The sequence below is a fragment of the Narcine bancroftii genome, chromosome 3 (assembly GCF_036971445.1).
Source record: "Narcine bancroftii isolate sNarBan1 chromosome 3, sNarBan1.hap1, whole genome shotgun sequence".
Lineage (NCBI taxonomy): Eukaryota > Metazoa > Chordata > Chondrichthyes > Torpediniformes > Narcinidae > Narcine > Narcine bancroftii.
In genome coordinates this window covers 259,316,922-259,335,794 of record NC_091471.1, presented here as the reverse complement: position 1 = coordinate 259,335,794, position 18,873 = coordinate 259,316,922, and the positions used below count along the sequence as shown (strand labels likewise).

At 44.2% G+C, this 18,873-nt stretch overlaps 2 protein-coding genes and 1 long non-coding RNA gene across 3 annotated transcripts in view; 1 reads left to right on the top strand and 2 right to left on the bottom strand.

The window, feature by feature from the left end:
• Positions 1–524: 524 nt before the first annotated feature.
• LOC138756818 (growth/differentiation factor 15-like) lies at positions 525–4,323 on the bottom strand. Its single transcript, XM_069923207.1, has 2 exons — positions 4,032–4,323; positions 525–2,924 (listed from the first exon to the last, which is right to left on the bottom strand). The coding sequence occupies exons 1-2, from the start codon at positions 4,321–4,323 to the stop codon at positions 2,107–2,109; spliced, it is 1,110 nt and encodes a 369-aa protein (XP_069779308.1). The 3' UTR covers positions 525–2,106.
• A 1,738-nt stretch (positions 4,324–6,061) lies between these two features.
• On the top strand, positions 6,062–9,150 carry LOC138758590 (uncharacterized). Its single transcript, XR_011354355.1, has 2 exons — positions 6,062–6,196; positions 8,723–9,150. It is a non-coding gene; the product is annotated as an uncharacterized lncRNA (long non-coding RNA).
• The window catches only part of LOC138758589 (interleukin-12 receptor subunit beta-1-like), an 88,435-nt gene continuing 76,628 nt past the window's right edge, over positions 7,067–18,873 (bottom strand). The window contains exons 16-18 of the mRNA XM_069927767.1: positions 16,199–16,303; positions 8,685–8,848; positions 7,067–8,530 (exon numbers count right to left, since the gene is read on the bottom strand). Of these exons, the coding sequence (XP_069783868.1) occupies positions 8,696–8,848; positions 16,199–16,303 (258 nt within the window). The 3' untranslated portion in view covers positions 7,067–8,530; positions 8,685–8,695. The remainder of the gene's footprint in view (positions 8,531–8,684; positions 8,849–16,198; positions 16,304–18,873) is intronic.

Sequence of the window (18,873 nt, the reverse complement as noted above, 5' to 3'; positions counted from 1 at the left end):
GCTTGTTTGGTCACACAGAACTGATAAAAGTTGGCTCCGTGAGGCTCTGTACGCTCCACTCTTGAGACTACTTATGCAGGTGGATCGACGACAGGTAAGTTGAGACCCTCACTCCCCACCCCCTCCCAATCCACCTTCCGATTTTTTTCGCACCGCCCTCGAAAGGCAGATTAAACCCAGCTTTCAAGCTCTGTGTAAAAGGGACTAGAGAGTCAACATTTCAGGCTAGAACCCCTGGCAAAGGAAGACAGCGGAAGCTAGCATAAAAGGGTGGGGTGGGGGTAGAAGGGAGAGAACCTCAAGCTGGCAGGTGACCCTGCACCTCTTCATTCTATCCTTCTTTCCTCTCCTCCACTTCTCCTGCTCTGACACCCTTTCATCACTTTCTTCCTTCGTCTTACCCCCTTCTCTTGCTCCATTTGATAAAGAAAGAGCAACATGGAGACGATTTTCCAATTTATTTAAACATTTTCTTGTATAAATGTAAAAAATATTGTCTAAATGTGTGTAGTTTCAGAAGCTCCCACCACTATATGCCTGATAGATCAAACAGAAAAACACTCAATAATTTAAAGATTAACAATAAATAATATTTTAAAATAAATATCAAATAAAGCAGGGTACATCATTGGTTAAAGCCCTGCAACCAGTCATATCACCAATTGGAGCTGAACAATCATGTGAGCCAGGTCGGGGTGCCCTGCGTGCCGCAGAAGAATGTGGGGTGGATTGGAGGATGTTAGTTACGAGGAGAGATTGACCAGGATTGGCTTGTTCTCCCCAGACTGAAGCGGCAACTTGGCCTGATCTCTTTCAGATGATAAGGGTGTCAGTAACAAGCCGGCATCAGTGGAAGGGGTTTTAAAGTGGATCTGATGGGAAGGATATTTACACAGAGGGGACCTCACTCCCAGAGGAGGAGTGGAAGTAGATGCGATTACTATGTTTAAGTGGCATTTTAGATAACAGTTATCTAAGGAAGGCTACAGCCCTAATGTGGGCAAATGAGGTTAAGTATAGATGGGCAAAAGGTTGGATGGATGTGTAGGTTGTTTCAGTGCTGTAGGTCTCTGTGTCTGACCCTCACTGACCCCTTTGTCCACAGCTGGGACCTGAACTACGGTCAAAATCAGCTGCGTCCTTTAAATACATCAACCTGATCAGATAATTTAAGCCAGTGGTTCTCAACCTTTTTCTTTCCACTCACATCCCACCTTAAGTATTCCCTATGCCATCAGTGTTCTGTGATTGGTAAGGGATTGCTTAAAGTGGGATGTGGGTGGAAAGAAAAAGTTTTAATCGTACCTAAATGTCTCGTTATGTGCACGGATTCATAAGGAAATGGGCCAATGACAATTTTTCTCAAGCAAAATATTTCAGTAACAATTAGTTCTAGAGCAGTGATTCTCAACCTTCCCTTCCCACTCACATCCCACCTTAAACAATCCCTTACTAATCACAGAGCACCGACGGCACAGGGAAAACTTAAAGTGGGATGTGAGTGGAAAGAACCACTGATTTAAGCTGAAATGCGGCTCCAACCTCCTGTAAGTCCCCACTCATTAGTTGAAAGGTCCCACAACTCACTATAAGGCTCAGTTTAGGCCAGCATGGTTGACGCAGCAGTTATTGCAATGCTGTTACAATGCCAGCGACCGGGACTGGGACCTTAGTTCGAATCCGGCGCTGCCTCTAAGGAGATTGTACGCTCTCCCCATGTCTGTGTGGGTTCCTCCGGTCTGCTCTGGTTTCCTCCCACTATTCCAAAACATATGAGGATTGTAGGTCAAATGGGTGCAATTGGGCGGCACAGGCTCGTGGGCTGAAAGGGTCTGTTACCATGCTGCATTTCTGTATGACTAAATTTAAAAATCATAGAACAATTACATTTAAAAATAAGGCCCCTTCTGCCTGGTCTGTGAAGCAGGAAGGCAGGTGGTTGGTGAGTTGAGGTGGTGATGGGTTCAAGGGGCTGGAAACTGAAGGTCCTGGACAGTGAGTTGGGAAGTGAGGACTGAGTCAGACCTTGATGAACTTGGCAGTGAGCTGGATGTAGACAGACGCTTAACTCCCTGGACTGATGGATAGTGGGCGGTCAGCAGGAGATCAGGAGCAGTGACAATTGGTGACAATCATGCCCTCAAATGCAGTAAGGGTGAGCGTGCCCTCACTACTATAATGTAGCAGAGTCATGGATTCGTAGGCTGCAGGAATGCAGCAGAGTGCGGGACTGGCTCCCCCAGATAGCTGGTGCATGGCCGATTTAATCATAGCATGCATGTTGGCTGGCCTGTAGTTTGCTGGGCAAGTCCCCCCACAGTTATACATGTTATAGGACTCGGGTGCCCTAATCCAATCATTCCATCCGATCTCCTTGAATGACACCCGGAGAGACTTCCGGCAACAACTCCTCTGCCTCCTCCGACAGTCCTCCCCGGGGCCGGCTGCCCGTCGCTCCCTCAGCACCTTTGAGGCTTCCCGCGTCTCGATCTCCAATCTGAGATAGCTGCTGGCCTCGGAATCCAGATCAAGCACCGGGCTGTCAGGATGGGGCGGGTGAAACTGGAGTTGCACCCTGACCTGGTGCCGCCCGCTGCCCATCCAACGCTCAATGAGCGGGCGGACATCAAGGCTGACACTGGCGCTGGGCCCGGAATCCAGGGCTTTGGAATCCAACAGCTGATACGACTGCTCGCCCCCTGGGCTGATGTACTCCAATATCTCGTACACCCTGACCTGCGTCCTGCCGCTGGAATTTAACCTCTTGAGGGACTTGTTGATGAGGTGATGATTGAAGAGTTTTAACTCAGCACGAACAATCCTCAAACCTGGATAAATGTCCGAACTGTTGGAGAAGCAGAAAGTGAGTCTCTGTTCATCTCCCTCCTTGGAAGTTGCCACTCTGCTGTCTCCAGCTCTTTCAACTGTGGGAATGGGGGAGGGATGAATAATATTATACAGGGATCAAGGAAGAAGGATTCATATCAGTGCTCACTGGCCTGGGTGAACGAGTTATCAGAGGAGGATGACTGTCTTGGGACAGTCAGGAAATGGGCATCTCCCGAGGGCCAGAATTCACCGTCAACATGGAAATACTTTGGATCAGCTGATCATGTGACCCATTGATTCACCCCCTTCGCCGCAAGCCAGGAAACCGGCTGGTAACCCCACCTCGTTGGAGAGCTGCCAATCTGAGCACCCTCAGGAAGTCCGAGGGCATCGAGGGCCTATCAGTCAGTGGCATGAACTGAAATACTACCTCACTCTCCCAAATGATCCCATGCTATTGGTCTGAAATACTCACACTGAGATAGTCTCACCCTCATTTATCCTCCCACTCTCTAGGTCACTACTTTACCCAGACCCACCCTCCCACTCTCTGGGTCCCTGCTTTACCCAGACCCACCCTCCCACTCTCTGGGTCACTGCTTTACCCAGACTTGCTCCCTCACACCCTCTCCCAATCCCTTATTCACTTCGTCAACTACTTCGCCAAACTCCGCAAAATAAATTCGAGTCCAGGCGATGTCACCTGACCAAAAAAAAAATGGTGCTGCGGTGAAATGCATTTTCATAGACTGGCCAGTCCAAACCTACACCCCCCCCCCCCCCTCCGTTGGCTCCTCCTCTGGATTTCCCCATAAAGGCTGGCTGCACCCCCCCCCCCCCCTTCTTGCCTCTGTACTTGGAACCTGGCCAAGTGGAGTATCAGAAATGCTCAGATGTTTGTATTTAATCACTCCATCACGTCGATGTGATTATTGTGTCCCCCACAGGTGCCAACAACCCGCCAAACTTCAAACTTTTCCACGCTCGTCCTGAATTCTTCACCTTCTGGTTTACTAGGATCGCACTCAAACCTAACTAATTCTTCCCTCATTCCCAATCCCTTTTCTCCCTCGGAGTTTGTCTCCCAGAGTTCCCCCCCCCCCCCCCCCCCCCCAGACTCCGGAAACCACATCGACCCTGTCACACTCCGCTCGCCTCACTCGCTCTCGCCTTGGCTCCGTGGTTCTGGTGAGGTTACTCACCCAGCACCGGGATGACGTGCAGCGCTGGGGCAGCTTGTACCGAGCGCCCCGCTCGCCCGCTGCTGTTCTGCAAGAAGAGCTGATACATTCTCTCCTCCTCTTCCCTGCTGGCGCTCTTCCTGATCACGGGGGGCTGTTCCAATCCCAGGTAGTCCAGGATTCCTCTCTTTACTGCTTCAATCTGCAACCATTTTCTGTGGCTGGCGTGAGTTCTCAGCTCGACACATGTGGCAGAGATTAAGAGGAGGCAGGTGGCAGCGTACCTGAGCGGGTGCGGGGCGATCAGAAACATCCTGCTCCTTGTGCAAGATCCCAGCTCTCATTCACAGGCGAGCGCTTCAGGCAGGGCTTTATGTGATTAGAGTGGGGTGAAAGTATAAGACACGACCCCCCCCCCCCACCCCCAGTCAGTTCTATCTGACTACATTATAAAGATCGAAACAATAGATTTGGACCCCCCTCAATACCAACGGGAGGGGAAGGGATGGGAGAGGGCAGGTGGAGTCGAGCATGGCTTTGCCCGGTGGGAGTGGCCAGGGGTCCCAGCTCTGACTCATCAGCCCTGAACTCCTTTTTGGACAGGATACTCCTGTTTCTTATTGATTTCCCGGACTTCCAGCTCTGACCTCTATTCTTTTAAAGTTAATGTTCCTCCCAAGAGTTTCCCAGAATCTCCTCACTGGGCAGGAGAGAGAGAGAGAGAGAGAAAAGGGGACAGGGAGAGAAAGGGAGGAGAGGAGGGAGGGGGAGGAGAATGAGGGAGGGGGAGAAAGGGAGGAGAGGAGAGAGGGAGGGGAGAGGTGAGAGGGAGGGAGAGAGAAAAATGAGAGGAGAGGAGGGAGGGGGAGGGAGAGAAAAAATGAGAGAGAAGGGAAAGGAGAGAGAGGGGGGGAGAAAGGGAAGAGAGTGAGGGAGGGCGAGAAAGGGAGGAGAGAAAGGGAGGGGGAGGGAAAGAAAAATGAGAGGAGAGAAGGGAGAGGAGGGCAGAAGAGAGAGATAAGAGGGGGAGAAAGGAGGGGGAGATAGTGACAGGGTGAGGGGGAGAGAGAGAAAAAGGAAGGGGCAAGAGAGAGGAGATAGATGTGATAGGGTGGGGAGAAAAGAGATAGAGGGAGAGAGAAAGAGAGTAGAAAGGTAGGGCTAGAGAGACAATTGCATAGAGCCAAAGAAAGCACGGGAGATATAAAGAAAGAGGACAGAAGAGAGTCAGACAAGAGTGAGAGATAAGAGGCAAAGATAAAATATAGTGATGCAGGAGGGCATGGAATCAGAGAATGATTGTTGGGGAGGGCTGCCAAACTTTGTTCACACATTCTGTGGGCTCTCACGTGAAAAGGTGCATCTAAATTCTTCAATATAATGCAAATCAACTCAAAACCATTTATGTAAGGCAATCCTTGTGTGTATTAGTGAGGTAAAGAATACGTGCACACAATGTGAGTGATGCCCATGTACTGTATGTAAAGTTTTTAGTTGTACATAAGGTTGGGGCACACATCTGGGTTATCAAACCAGGTGTGCTCTTGTGTGGGTCGTTATATTTTTGTGTACAGGATTGTGTTATACAATATTTATTTAAGTGAGGACATCTGTGTGCCAATGTGGGATTGTGATTGGGTACCTGAATATACTTCTGTGTGTGAGTATGCATGTGTCTGGTTATAAATGCAGGGTGTGAGTATTCTATAAGATTGGAAGTTTTATTTAGGTGATTATGTGAGTTTGCATGTGTAAAGTATTGGTAGTACAGAAGTGTGTCTGTGTGGTTTGTTTGTGTGTGTGTGTGATGATATTTTTTCTCTCTCTCTCTGCTTCTTCCGTCATTTCTTTTCTCTTGTCGCCTACTATTCTTCCTGACTAGTTTCCCTATTTAGAATGTGTTGCCAAGGGAGTGACAATTAATCACCAATCAACTGCTCCCCTGCAACTCACATCAGCGGAGAAACATTCTTGGTTACAATGAGGAGGAGGTGGGAACCCCTCCAGCAACAGATCCACCCAATCCTGACTAATCTTCCCAGACAAAACGCTCAATAGTAATGTCAAGAGAGTGCATCCAGAATGCTGCAGCTGGGAGCTGTTCAGGATCGGTCAGATACCAAAACTCAGAGTCTGAGCACCCACATGTTGGAGCAAGATTAAAGTGAGTAAGAGAAGATTTGCAGGTGAGCCTTGATGTGCCCTTATCAACCAATGTCAAGTTCAAAGCTTCTAACATCATAAAGGTGAAGAAACTCATACATCCAGCATGAGTTGTAGCTAAAAGTATAATGTTTGATGGTTTTTAACGGTGACATCAGTATCCCTTGGATTTAGCTCTGAGAACCAGTGGAAGACCTGGTACAAATAGTCAAGGGGCAGGGTTCAGCTGTAGTTCAGACATCAGGCTGTAGGTCAGCTGAAGGTCAGGGCATTGCCTGCCTGGGGTCAGGGCCTAGCTGCAGATCTGGACCATGCAAGTCAAGAATCAGGGTGTCAGGTCATGGGTCAGGCAAGTGTAGGCCAGGGCACAGCTGCAGGTCAGAGATCAGGCTTTTAGATCAGGTCATTGCAGGTCAGGGTATAAAGCACAAAGTCAGGTCAGGAATCACGCTTTTGTAGATCAGCGCTTGTAAGTTAGGGGTCAGGGAACAGCTGCAGGTAAGGAGGTCCAGCTATAGCAGGTCATAGCATTAGATATCAAGGGTTAGGACATCAGAGGTCAGAGTATTTCAAGAGAGGGCATTGTAAAGACCTAGTTCAGAGATTGAGTACTGAGGGAGTGCTGATCTGTTGGGGTGCAGTACTGAGAGAGTGCTATACTGTCAGAGGAGCAGTACTGAGGGAGAGCTGTGTTGCCAGTGGACATTCTGAGAGAGTGCTACACTGACTGACATCCTTTGTTTGATGAGTTATTAATCTGAGGCCTCTCTGTGGTCTCAGGTAAATTTAAAAGAACGCTCCTTTGTATAAGAGCTTGGGTGTTCTCACCAATGTGTTGAGCCAGTATTTATCTTTAAACAACATTACTAAAAATCAAATGATCTGTTCCTTTATTGGCACCTCTATCAAACAGCCAAACATTCTCTGCTCTAAGAGAATTACCCCAGATTATCCAGCCCCTTATCCAGAGCACCACTCACATTTCCAGAAGACATTTGAAAAAATGCCACACAAAAGGCTTCTGCATAAGCTACAGACACACAAATTGAGGTCATGTAATGGCTGCAGAGAGCATTGGTTAACTGATAGAAGGCAGAGAGCTGAAATAAACAGTTGTTATTCTGGTTCACAGTCAGTAGCTTTTCAGAGACTGGTGCTGGGCCCAAAACATACAGTAAAATCCCTGTTATCCAGAATTCAGGCAGCCGGCAGCCTCAAGCAACTGGCAAAAAAATTGCAGAAAATAAACAGGTAAAATTTGCACCCCCCCCCCCCCACCTGTTAGTTTGCAAATCACACAGCACGTAATCTCAAGCAACCAGAAAATTCACTTATCTGGCATCTACCAATCCCCATAGATGCCAGATACCGGGACTTTTACTGTATATAAATGATTTGGGACCACTGTAGCATATCTAAATTTGTTAATGACATTAAACTGAATAGAAAAGTGAATTGTGTGGAGGACGCAAAGAGTCTGCAGAGACAGGATGAGTGAATGGGTAAAGGTTAGAAGATTCGGGCAGAAGGTCTACAATGCAGGTAAATCTGAGGCCATCCACTTAAGAAAGGAAAAAAAGTGTAGGTTGGATGCTGTTGTGCAGAGGAACCTGGGAGTGCTTGTGCATGGATTGCAAAAAGGTCAGTTCGCAGGTGTACCAGGTAATCAAGAAGACAAATGGGATGTTGGCTTTCATCGCTGGAGGGATTGAATGCAAGAGCAGGAGGTTCTGGTGCAACTGGACAGTGCACTGGTAAGGCTGCACCTGGAGGGCTGTGTGCAGTTCGTACTTGAGAAAACATATACTGGCTTTGGAGGTGGTGCTGAGGATGTTCCGGAAATGAATGGGTAATATATTGCGGAGAAATGGATTAGTCTGGGACTATATTCGCTGGAATTCTGAAGGATGAGGAGGGATCTTGTTGAGATGTATAGAAATATGAAAGGGATAGTTTAAAGCAGGGTAGTTGATTCCATGGGACAAGGACTAGGGGAACATAGCTTCAAAATTCAGTGGGCTAGATTCAGGGCACAGATGAGGGAAAGCATCTTCTCCCAGAGAGTAGTGAATGTGTGGAGTTTTCTGGGCCAGAGAGCAGTCGAGGCTGCTTACTTGAATGCATCTACTCCTGGTCCTATATCTTACGTTTTTATAACTATTCTCTCCAAGCCCCAATATTCTTTCCAGGGTGTAGAGCTCAGAATGTTCCACCGATGTTGACTTGGGGAATTATGAAGAGTGAGCCTTGTGCCCTACTCAATCAGCTGCTCTTACGACTTATGGTCTTATTTCCTTTCTTTCCATTAAGAAGACTTTAATACTCTGGCCAACAATTCTTTTCAAAAGGCTTGCTTCCTGGAAAAAAGATTGGGAATTATGATAGACAACTTCTTGCTGAACACAAAGATAATTTTGGATTTGCTGTATCACGTAGGAAGTTGGGAGAAACATCAAATTAACTTTGATTGAATTCATAATAATGCTGACACATTGCGTTAGTTTAACTGACCTAAAGATGTTTTACCGCTGATTTTCATTTGTACTCAGCATCTGATGCCTCTCATGCCAGTGTCCAACAGTAGTCGGCCAGCAGTGATGGATTCCAGTTGTCCTGATACCGCTTTTCCATGGTCGCAATGTCCTGGTGAAACCTTCCGCTATGTTCTTCACTGACTGCTCCAAGATCAGCAGGGAAGAAGTCCAGAAAATGAATTTTCAATGACCAAAATAGCTTGCATTGTGGGCAATATTTTAGAAGACTTAAAATATGATAGTAAACATAAAAATAGGTTATGTCTAAAAATTGGTACGTGATAGGAAAATTTTAAGGTGATTTTTGTGATCAGCAACCCAAAATACATAAAATACACCCAAATATGTTCGGGAATCAAAATCTTCATTGTCCAGTGATATTATTAAAGATTTGTTCCTCTCTCCCTTGCTGAAATTGCTCTATTAAAAGCTGATGTAAACTGCTCATTATTTTTCTTGCCAAAGTGATTCATTTCACGTTACTTGCCATGTGTCTGTCGCTTCTCTGGTCAGTTTCCTCTTGAAGAATGCTGCTATCTTTCTGTTTGTTTACTGAATTTTTCTGTGATATGTGCAGATGTTGAAATGGTGCCGTGAATAGCAAGTCTGGATTATGAATAAATAAACAAGAATGGAAGTGGTTCCAACACGGAGGCTGGGTGAAACCACTGCACACTTGCCTTCAATCTCTTTTATGTAATTTTTTAAAAATGTAAACGTTACTGCTGCGTTCCTGAAAATTGTTCCCAAAATTCCAGAATGCAGTCTGTATAAAACAGGGGTTCTCAACCTTTTTCTTTCCACTCGCATCCCACTTTAAGAAATCCCTATGCCATCAGTGCTCTGTGATTGGTAAGGGATTGCTTAAGGTAGGTAGGTGGGTGGGAAGGGAAGATTGAGAATCAGTGCTCTGGACCCAATTGTTACTGAAATATTTTGCTTGAGAAAAATAGTCATTGGCCCATTTCCTTTGGAGTTGTGAAACTGGGCACATAACGAGTCAATTAGGGACAATTAAAACGTTTTATTTCCACCCACATCCCACCTTAAGCAATCCCCTACTCATCACAGAGCACCGATGACACAGGGAATACTTAAAGTGGGATGTGAGGGGAAAGAAAAAAAAAGGTTGAAAACCGCTGGTGCTAAAGGTCCTGAAGGTAAAATATCAGAATGACATTTTACCTCCTGGACCCCTGGAGAATTTCACAGAGTATCTGCAGTCTAAATGCAACTTCAGCTGTTTAGCAGCAATGGAATAATGAATGGGACACTTGATGACCCATAGTGAGATCTTAATTTTTGGTGTTCTGGTCATTCCAGTGCCATTCCAGAAGGTAGGTGTGTTAATTGCCGACGGGGAAAAAAAACCTGTCAGTTATACGTAAAAAAACATAAATGTTAGTGATCTCCAGTTCCTGTTCAGCCTACATTCCTTTAAGAATCATAGATCTGGTGCAGAACTGATGAGCCCAGTCAAACATTTAACGGCTTGTGCCATCTCCTAGCATGTTGTTCCATCTGTCTCATGCCTGTTCTCTCTCCCTCTGCACTCTGCAAATTCTTCTCTCTCCAGTGTCTCCCCAATTCACTTTGAACACCCTAATGGACTTATTTTCCAAAATGTTAATAGACAGTGAGTTTCACAATATTATGGGTTTTTTTTTCCCTCATATCCTCGTATTTTTCAAATGAAATTTTCTATCTCTATCTCCTACGCTTGAACCATCACCAGACCAAACAAGATCTAAACATAAAGATAAAAAATGAAACATGGGAAAAGCTATGCTCTGGAACTATGAGAAATGCAATAAGCATGAAGTTACGCATGATACAATATAATTGGTTACACCACCCCCCAAAAGTTAAATAAATGGGACCCACAGTATCAGACAGACGTTTTCACTGTAAGAAGGAAATGGGAACAACAGTACATGCAATTTGGGCATGTGAGAAAGTGGAAAAGTTTTGGGAAGATCTAAATCAGGTATTAAATAAAATCACAAAAAATAACATACCAAAAAATCCAGAGATCTTTCTTCTAAGTAATATAAGAAGTAAAGAACATGGCCTTGATTTGGATGGAGCACAAAAAAGATTTATTATGATAGCCTTAGCTGTAGCAAATAAATGTATAATGTCAACCTGGAAATCAGAAGACAGCCTGAGAATACACCAATGGTACATAGAAATAAATAAATATATTCCATTGGAAAAAATAACATTCTTTGGCTTGGCTTCGCGGACGAAGATTTATGGAGGGGGTAAAAAGTCCACGTCAGCTGCAGGCTCGTTTGTGGCTGACCAGTCCGATGCGGGACAGGCAGACACGATTGCAGCGGTTGCAAGGGAAAATTGGTTGGTTGGGGTTGGGTGTTGGGTTTTTCCTCCTTTGCCTTTTGTCAGTGAGGTAGGCTCTGCGGTCTTCTTCAAAGGAGGCTGCTGCCCGCCAAACTGTGAGGCGCCAAGATGCACGGTTTGAGGCGTTATCAGCCCACTGGCGGTGGTCAATGTGGCAGGCACCAAGAGATTTCTTTAGGCAGTCCTTGTACCTTTTCTTTGGTGCACCTCTGTCACGGTGGCCAGTGGAGAGCTCGCCATATAATACGATCTTGGGAAGGCGATGGTCCTCCATTCTGGAGACGTGACCCATCCAGCGCAGCTGGATCTTCAGCAGCGTGGACTCGATGCTGTCGACCTCTGCCATCTCGAGTACCTCGACGTTAGGGGTGTGAGCGCTCCAATGGATGTTGAGGATGGAGCGGAGACAACGCTGGTGGAAGCGTTCTAGGAGCCGTAGGTGGTGCCGGTAGAGGACCCATGATTCGGAGCCGAACAGGAGTGTGGGTATGACAACGGCTCTGTATACGCTTATCTTTGTGAGGTTTTTCAGTTGGTTGTTTTTCCAGACTCTTTTGTGTAGTCTTCCAAAGGCGCTATTTGCCTTGGCGAGTCTGTTGTCTATCTCATTGTCGATCCTTGCATCTGATGAAATGGTGCAGCCGAGATAGGTAAACTGGTTGACCGTTTTGAGTTTTGTGTGCCCGATGGAGATGTGGGGGGGCTGGTAGTCATGGTGGGGAGCTGGCTGATGGAGGACCTCAGTTTTCTTCAGGCTGACTTCCAGGCCAAACATTTTGGCAGTTTCCGCAAAGCAGGACGTCAAGCGCTGAAGAGCTGGCTCTGAATGGGCAACTAAAGCGGCATCATCTGCAAAGAGTAGTTCACGGACAAGTTTCTCTTGTGTCTTGGTGTGAGCTTGCAGGCGCCTCAGATTGAAGAGACTGCCATCCGTGCGGTACCGGATGTAAACAGCGTCTTCATTGTTGGGGTCTTTCATGGCTTGGTTCAGCATCATGCTGAAGAAGATTGAAAAGAGGGTTGGTGCGAGAACACAGCCTTGCTTCACGCCATTGTTAATGGAGAAGGGTTCAGAGAGCTCATTGCTGTATCTGACCCGACCTTGTTGGTTTTCGTGCAGTTGGATAATCATGTTGAGGAACTTTGGGGGACATCCGATGCGCTCTAGTATTTGCCAAAGCCCTTTCCTGCTCACGGTGTCGAAGGCTTTGGTGAGGTCAACAAAGGTGATGTAGAGTCCTTTGTTTTGTTCTCTACACTTTTCTTGGAGCTGTCTGAGGGCAAAGACCATGTCAGTGGTTCCTCTGTTAGCGCGAAAGCCGCACTGTGATTCTGGGAGAATATTCTCAGCGACACTAGGTATTATTCTATTTAGTAGAATCCTAGCGAAGATTTTGCCTGCAATGGAGAGCAACGTGATTCCCCTGTAGTTTGAGCAGTCTGATTTCTCGCCTTTGTTTTTGTACAGGGTGATGATGGTGGCATCACGAAGATCCTGAGGCAGTTTACCTTGGTCCCAACAAAGCTTGAAAAACTCATGCAGTTTGGCATGCAGAGTTTTGCCGCCAGCCTTCCAGACTTCTGGGGGGATTCCATCCATACCTGCTGCTTTGCCACTTTTCAGTTGTTCGATTGCCTTATATGTCTCATCGCGGACATTGGCGACTTCAGGGGTTTCTACGAGGCTCTAAAGGCTGTGTACGGCCCCTCACCCCAAGTCCAAAGCCCGCTGCGCAGCTCAGACGGCAAAGTCCTCCTCAGCGACAAGATCTCCATCCTCAACCGATGGTCAGAACACTTCCAATCTCTTTTCAGTACCAACCGCTCAGTCCAAGATTCCGCCCTGCTCCAGCTCCCTCAACAGCCCCTAAGGCTAGAGCTGGATGAGGTTCCCACCCTGGATGAGACATATAAGGCAATCGGATGGAAAAAATAACATATAATTTAAGAAATAACATCACAGTATTTGAACAAATTTGGGAACCGTACATGGAACATAACAGAGAGGACCTACCGCGGACCTCCACCACCTAAAATGACAGAATGAGAAGAAGACGAAATGAACTGACCCAGTGTGTAAAAGTAGATGACACAATTTTCTTGTTTATTTTCATTGTGTGATGACATTGTTTAATGGGTTTATTGTATTGTATATGTTGAACGTTTAGTGGGTGGGGAGGGGGTTGGGAAGGAGGGAGGGGGGGGAAGGGGAGAAAATGACATTGTGTATATTCAAGAGGGCAATGTTTGTGTGTATTTTGGTCAATATGGTTCATAGTGTGAAAAATTAAAAATTTTAAAAAAAACCATCACCAGACCAAACATTCCATCTATTTGCTCCGTCCAGTCCCGATCTGATCCAGAGAAACACAGATATGCAGATGCTGGAATCTGGAGTGAAAAATAAGAGACTGAAGGGGCTCAGAAAGTCAGGCCACATCCATAGGAGAAATGGTTTAGTCAATGATATGGGTCGGGACCTTTTATTGAGAAATGACCATTTCTACAGATGGTGCCTGACCCGCTGAATTTCTTGAGCTTATTGTTGTTCACCTGTTTTAAGTTAGTCTTACACCCCTAAATCTCCTTTCAAACCTTTGTTGTATCATGGAGACCAACCCCAGCATCTCTGGTCTAACCTGTAGATGACAGTCCTCCTCCTTGAATCCACTCTTCTCTATCTTTCCTGTACCCTCTCCAAGACCCTCACATCCTTCCGAAAGGGCAGTGAACAGAATTGCCTGCAGTACACCAGATATGGTTTGATAAGTGTTTTGTACCAGTTTGACATAACTTCCCTGATTTAATTTTCACCACTTCCATGGCACAGCGATTAGTGCATTGCTGTTACAGCACCAGCGATTGGGACCTGGGTTCGATTCCCGTGCTGTCATTAAGGAGTTTGTCTACATGGGTTTCCCCCAGGTGCTCTGGTTTCCTCCCACCATTCAGATTCAGGTCGAGGTCAATTGGGTGTAATTGGGCAGCACGGAGACGTGAGCTGAAATACCCTTTTACCGTGCCTAAATTATTTTTAAAAATTAAAAATTCTATTATTGGAACTTTACTGACCATTTTCTAAAACTGTCCCACCACTTTCAAGGATTTACTATTGTACAGGCCCTTCTGTTCTTGGACACATTTTAGAAATGAACTGTTTCGTCCATATTGCCTCGCCCCACTTTCTGCCAGATTTTATACCGTTATATTGCATATTTCATCTGTCATGTCTGCCCAATCAGTCAGCTGAACCATGACTCTGCATGCTGTCTCACCATACATCTCAGCCTTGTGGCATTCACATTCCATCAGCTCCAATTCTTCCATCAAGTCCATTACATTTGTGTTAACAAGTATTTTTGAATTCACATAAATGACAACATCTTGTTATATCTTTATGGAAAATACAAAAAAATTCAATCAAATTACTCAAAGATGATTGGCCTTTAACAAATACAAGGGCTTTTTACTTGGAACTTTCCAAGTTGTGACTGATCTACCGAACAATTCTTTGACAGTAAGCATGCCTGGCCTGTAATTGTTGGCTTTATCCTTGGAGTTCACTTAACTAGTGACCTACTGTGAAGACTCAACATCTCCTCACTTGTCAGGAAGGTGCAACAGCACATCCTGAGAAGATTGAAATGGGCAAACCACCAGCCACCATTATGTCAACCTTCTATAGGAGCTCTATTGAGTGTGTCTTGGCCAGCTGCATCATAGTGGGGTACTGTTACTGCAGAGAAATGGGTTGGAAGTCAATCCACTGGACTGTAAGAGTGGCAGAGAGGATTACTGGAGTCTCTCTCCCTCCCCATGACATGATCTACCAGGATCGTTGTCCGAAGAGGTACACAAAATCACTGAGGACCCCTTTCACCCGCGAGTATCTCTTGAGTCTCAGAGCCAGCACCACCAGGCTGAGAAACAGCCTCATGGGCAGTGAGAATGCTGAACGACCAAAGGAACTGCTCACACTAACCCTCTGAGACTCTCGTGCTTACAAAACAATATTTACTTATTTATTTGTATAGATGAATACTTATCCTGCACATGTATTGTTTATCTGTATATGTGTTATGTCTGGTTGTGTGTCTGCGTGTTTTGCACCAAGGACCGGAGAACAATCTTGTTAGGTTGTTCTTGTGAAATCAGATAACAATAATGACTTGATCCAATTTCTCTTGTATGTGCCATCTTCCAGTCACTTAATACCCACCCCTGTGTGGTGAATTACAGTCATTGCACTGGTTGTCCTGCCTCTGCTAACTGTAACTTTCTCCCCCCCACCTTTCAGGATTCCTAATAAAGGCAGTATCACCCAATCCCCTTCCTCAGAACTGCCTTGGAATCGGGCCAACAGCATGTAAGAGATGACTGCAAATTTATAGTGATTAAAGCCTATTAATTTTGACTACTGGTCTGTCGTGTCTAATTGATAGTGCTACACCCTGAACCTAATGAGCACTTCAGGTTGTGGTCAGAATTGAGCAATATCTAAATGTAGTCAGTTTAGACTGTAAAAATGTCTAGGGCTCCTGCAGGAAAAATTTCGGGGTGGAAATTAGCTACTAATTTCCATCTCGACCTTTTTACACAGCCAGTATAACGGGAAATTTGTGCAAATGGACTAATACACCTGACTGTTTTGCTGCTAGCCCCCACTGTCCATCCCCCCACAGCTGTCCATCTGGTGGCCACCCCTACCCTCGGCCAGCCATCCACCAGCTCTCCCTGGCCCCAGAGTTCACCGGAGTGCTGCAGTGGCTCACGGTAACAGCTCAATGCGGGAGCAATGGCAGTCTTCGTTACCCATAATCCCCCCACATAGCTGGAACTGCTCTGCCAGAGTCAGGGATACGCAGAGCAGTTCCAGTTGCGTAGGGGATTATGGGTAACAAAGACAGCCATTAATCCCGCATTGAGCCATCTGCCCCCTGCTTCTTTCCCACTGGGTGCTGGGGAGCCGAGAGCCACCTTTCCACCGAAAGAAGGAGAGGGTCCCACGAGGGCGGGGACAGGGATGATGGGGGACAGTGGACGGGGGGACTGGGGTGGGAGGTGGCCTACTTTGTAAACACAATATTTGCACAACATTTAAAAAATTCAGTTATATATCATTCAACCTACCCCCACTTCAAACGTCCAGCCTCCGAAATCACCGCAACTCCAAGAAAGGAAGTTTGGGGAGTGCCTCCGAGATGGATTCTTACAGCAGCTTGTACTGGGTCCTACCTGGGAGAAGGCAATTCTGGATTTAGTTTTGTGTAATGAACCAGATTTGATAAGGGAACTCGAGGTTTTAATCTACAATTTAAGAGGGAGAAGGGAAAGTCAGAAATGTCAATATTACATTTGAACAGAGGGGACTATGAAGCCTTGAGGGAGGAGCTGGCCAAAGTTGACTGGAATGAGACCCTAGCAGGGGTGACAGTGGAACAATGACACCAGGTATTTCTGGGAATAACACAGAAGGTGCGAGATCAGCTCATCCAAAGAGGAAGAAAGATTATAAGGGGAGTCAAGGGCAACCGTGGCTGATGAAGGAAGGACAGTATAAAAATTAAAAAGTATAACATAGCAAAGATAAGCAGGAACTCAGAGGATTGGGAAATGTTTAAAGAGCAACAGAAGATAACTAAAAAAAAGCAATACGGGGAGAGTTTTTATTTTAATTTTTAACACTATAAACCACATTAACCATGATACATACTTTTTCCTTTTCAAATATACACAGTGCCATTTTCTCCCCCCCCCCCTCCTCCCATCCCACCCTCCCTACCTCCCCCCTCCCGTCCATTTAAAGTACAAAATCTAGGATACATTAAACCAGTCAAACAATGTTGTCATTCAATAAAAATAAACAAGAAATTCCACTGAGTCAATTCTTTTCATTTCCTTCTCCTTTCGTTAATTTAGGTAGTGAATGTCCCCGGTAGGTTTTCGCTATTGTGTTTCATGTAAGGCTCCCATATTTGTTCAAATATTTCAATATTATTTCTTAAACTATATGTTATTATTTCTAATGGAATACATTTATTCATTTCTATATACCATTGTTGTATTTTCAAATTATCTTCCGATTTCCAGGTTGACATAATAAATTTTTTTGCTACGGCTAGAGCTATCTTAACAAATCTTTTTTGTGCATCCTCCAAATCAATTCCAAATTCTTTGTTTTTTATGTTACTTAGGAGAAAGATCTCTGGATTCTTTGGTATATTGTTTTCTGTAATTTTATTTAATATTTGGTTTAGATCTTCCCAAAATTTTTCTACTTTCTCACATGTCCAGATTGCATGAATTGTTGCTCCCATTTCTTTTTTACATCGAAAACATCTATCAGATACTGTTGGGTCCCATTTATTTAACTTTTTTTTTATTTTTTTTAAATTTTTTATTTTTCACACCATAAATCACAATAGCCATGATATACACTTTTTCTTTTTGAGGTGTAATGTATAGCCTGTGTATCCATTTATATTGTATCATACGTAACCTCGGATTTATTGTATTTCTCATCGTTCCAGAACATAACTTCTCCCATGTTTCCTTTTTTATCTTTATGTTTAAATCTTGTTCCCATTTTTGTTTAGTTTTACCATTTGTTTCCTCATTCTCCTTTTCTTGCAGTTTAATATACATATTTGTTATAAATCTTTTGATTATCATTGTATCTGTAATCACATATTCAAAGTTACTTTCCTCTGGTAAACTCAGACTGCTTCTTAATTTGTCCTTCAAGTAGGATCTCAATTGGTAATATGCCAGCACTGTATCTTGAGTTATATTGTATTTATCTTTCATTTGTTCAAAGGATAATAATCTATTTCCTGAAAAACAATTTTCTATTCTTTTGATCCCTTTTTTCTCCCATTCTCTAAAGGAAAGGTTATCTATTGTAGAAGGGAGTAACTTGTTTTGCGTCAATATTAGTTTTGGTAATTGATAATTTGTTTTATTTCTTTCTACATGAATCTTCTTCCAAATATTGAGTAGATGATGTAATACTGGAGAACTTCTATATTGTACCAATTTTTCATCCCATTTATATAATATGTGTTCAGGTATCTTTTCCCCTATTTTATCTAATTCTAATCTAGTCCAATCTGGCTTTTCCCTTGTTTGATAAAAATCTGATAGGTATCTTAATTGTGTGGCTCTATAATAATTTTTAAAGTTTGGCAGTTGTAAGCCTCCTTGTTTATACCATTCTGTTAATTTATCTAGTGCTATCCTCGGTTTCCCCCCTTTCCATAAAAATTTCCTTATTATTTTCTTTAACTCCTTGAAGAATTTCTCTGTCAGGTGTATTGGCAATGCCTGAAATAGGTATAATATCCTTGGAAAAATGTTCATTTTAATACAGTTTATCCTTCCTATTAGTGTTAGTGGTAAATCTTTCCAATGCTCTAAATCGTCCTGTAATTTTTTCATTAGTGGATAATAATTGAGTTTATATAGTTGGCCGAGGTTTTTATTTATTTGTATACCTAGGTATCTTATTGCTTGCATTTGCCATCTGAATGGTGATTCCTTCTTAAATTTTGAGAAATCCGCATTATTCATAGGCATTGCTTCACTTTTATTTACGTTAATCTTGTAACCTGACACTTCTACATATTCCTTCAATTTCTTATATAATTCTTTTATTGATAGTTCTGGTTCTGTTAAGTATACTATAACATCATCCGCAAATAAACTGATTTTATATTCCTTGTCTTTTATTTTTATCCCTTTTATATTATTTTCTGTTCTTATCAATTCTGATAATGGTTCTATAGCTAACGCGAACAATAAAGGTG

Coding starts and splice junctions, on each gene's coding strand:
- LOC138756818 (XM_069923207.1), bottom strand. CDS start 4,323: ATGTTTCTGATCGCCCCGCACCCGCTCAGGTACGCTGCCACCTGCCTC. Junction 2,925..4,031: donor GCACGTCATCCCGGTGCTGG/GTGAGTAACCTC, acceptor CCATTCCCACAG/TTGAAAGAGCTGGAGACAGC.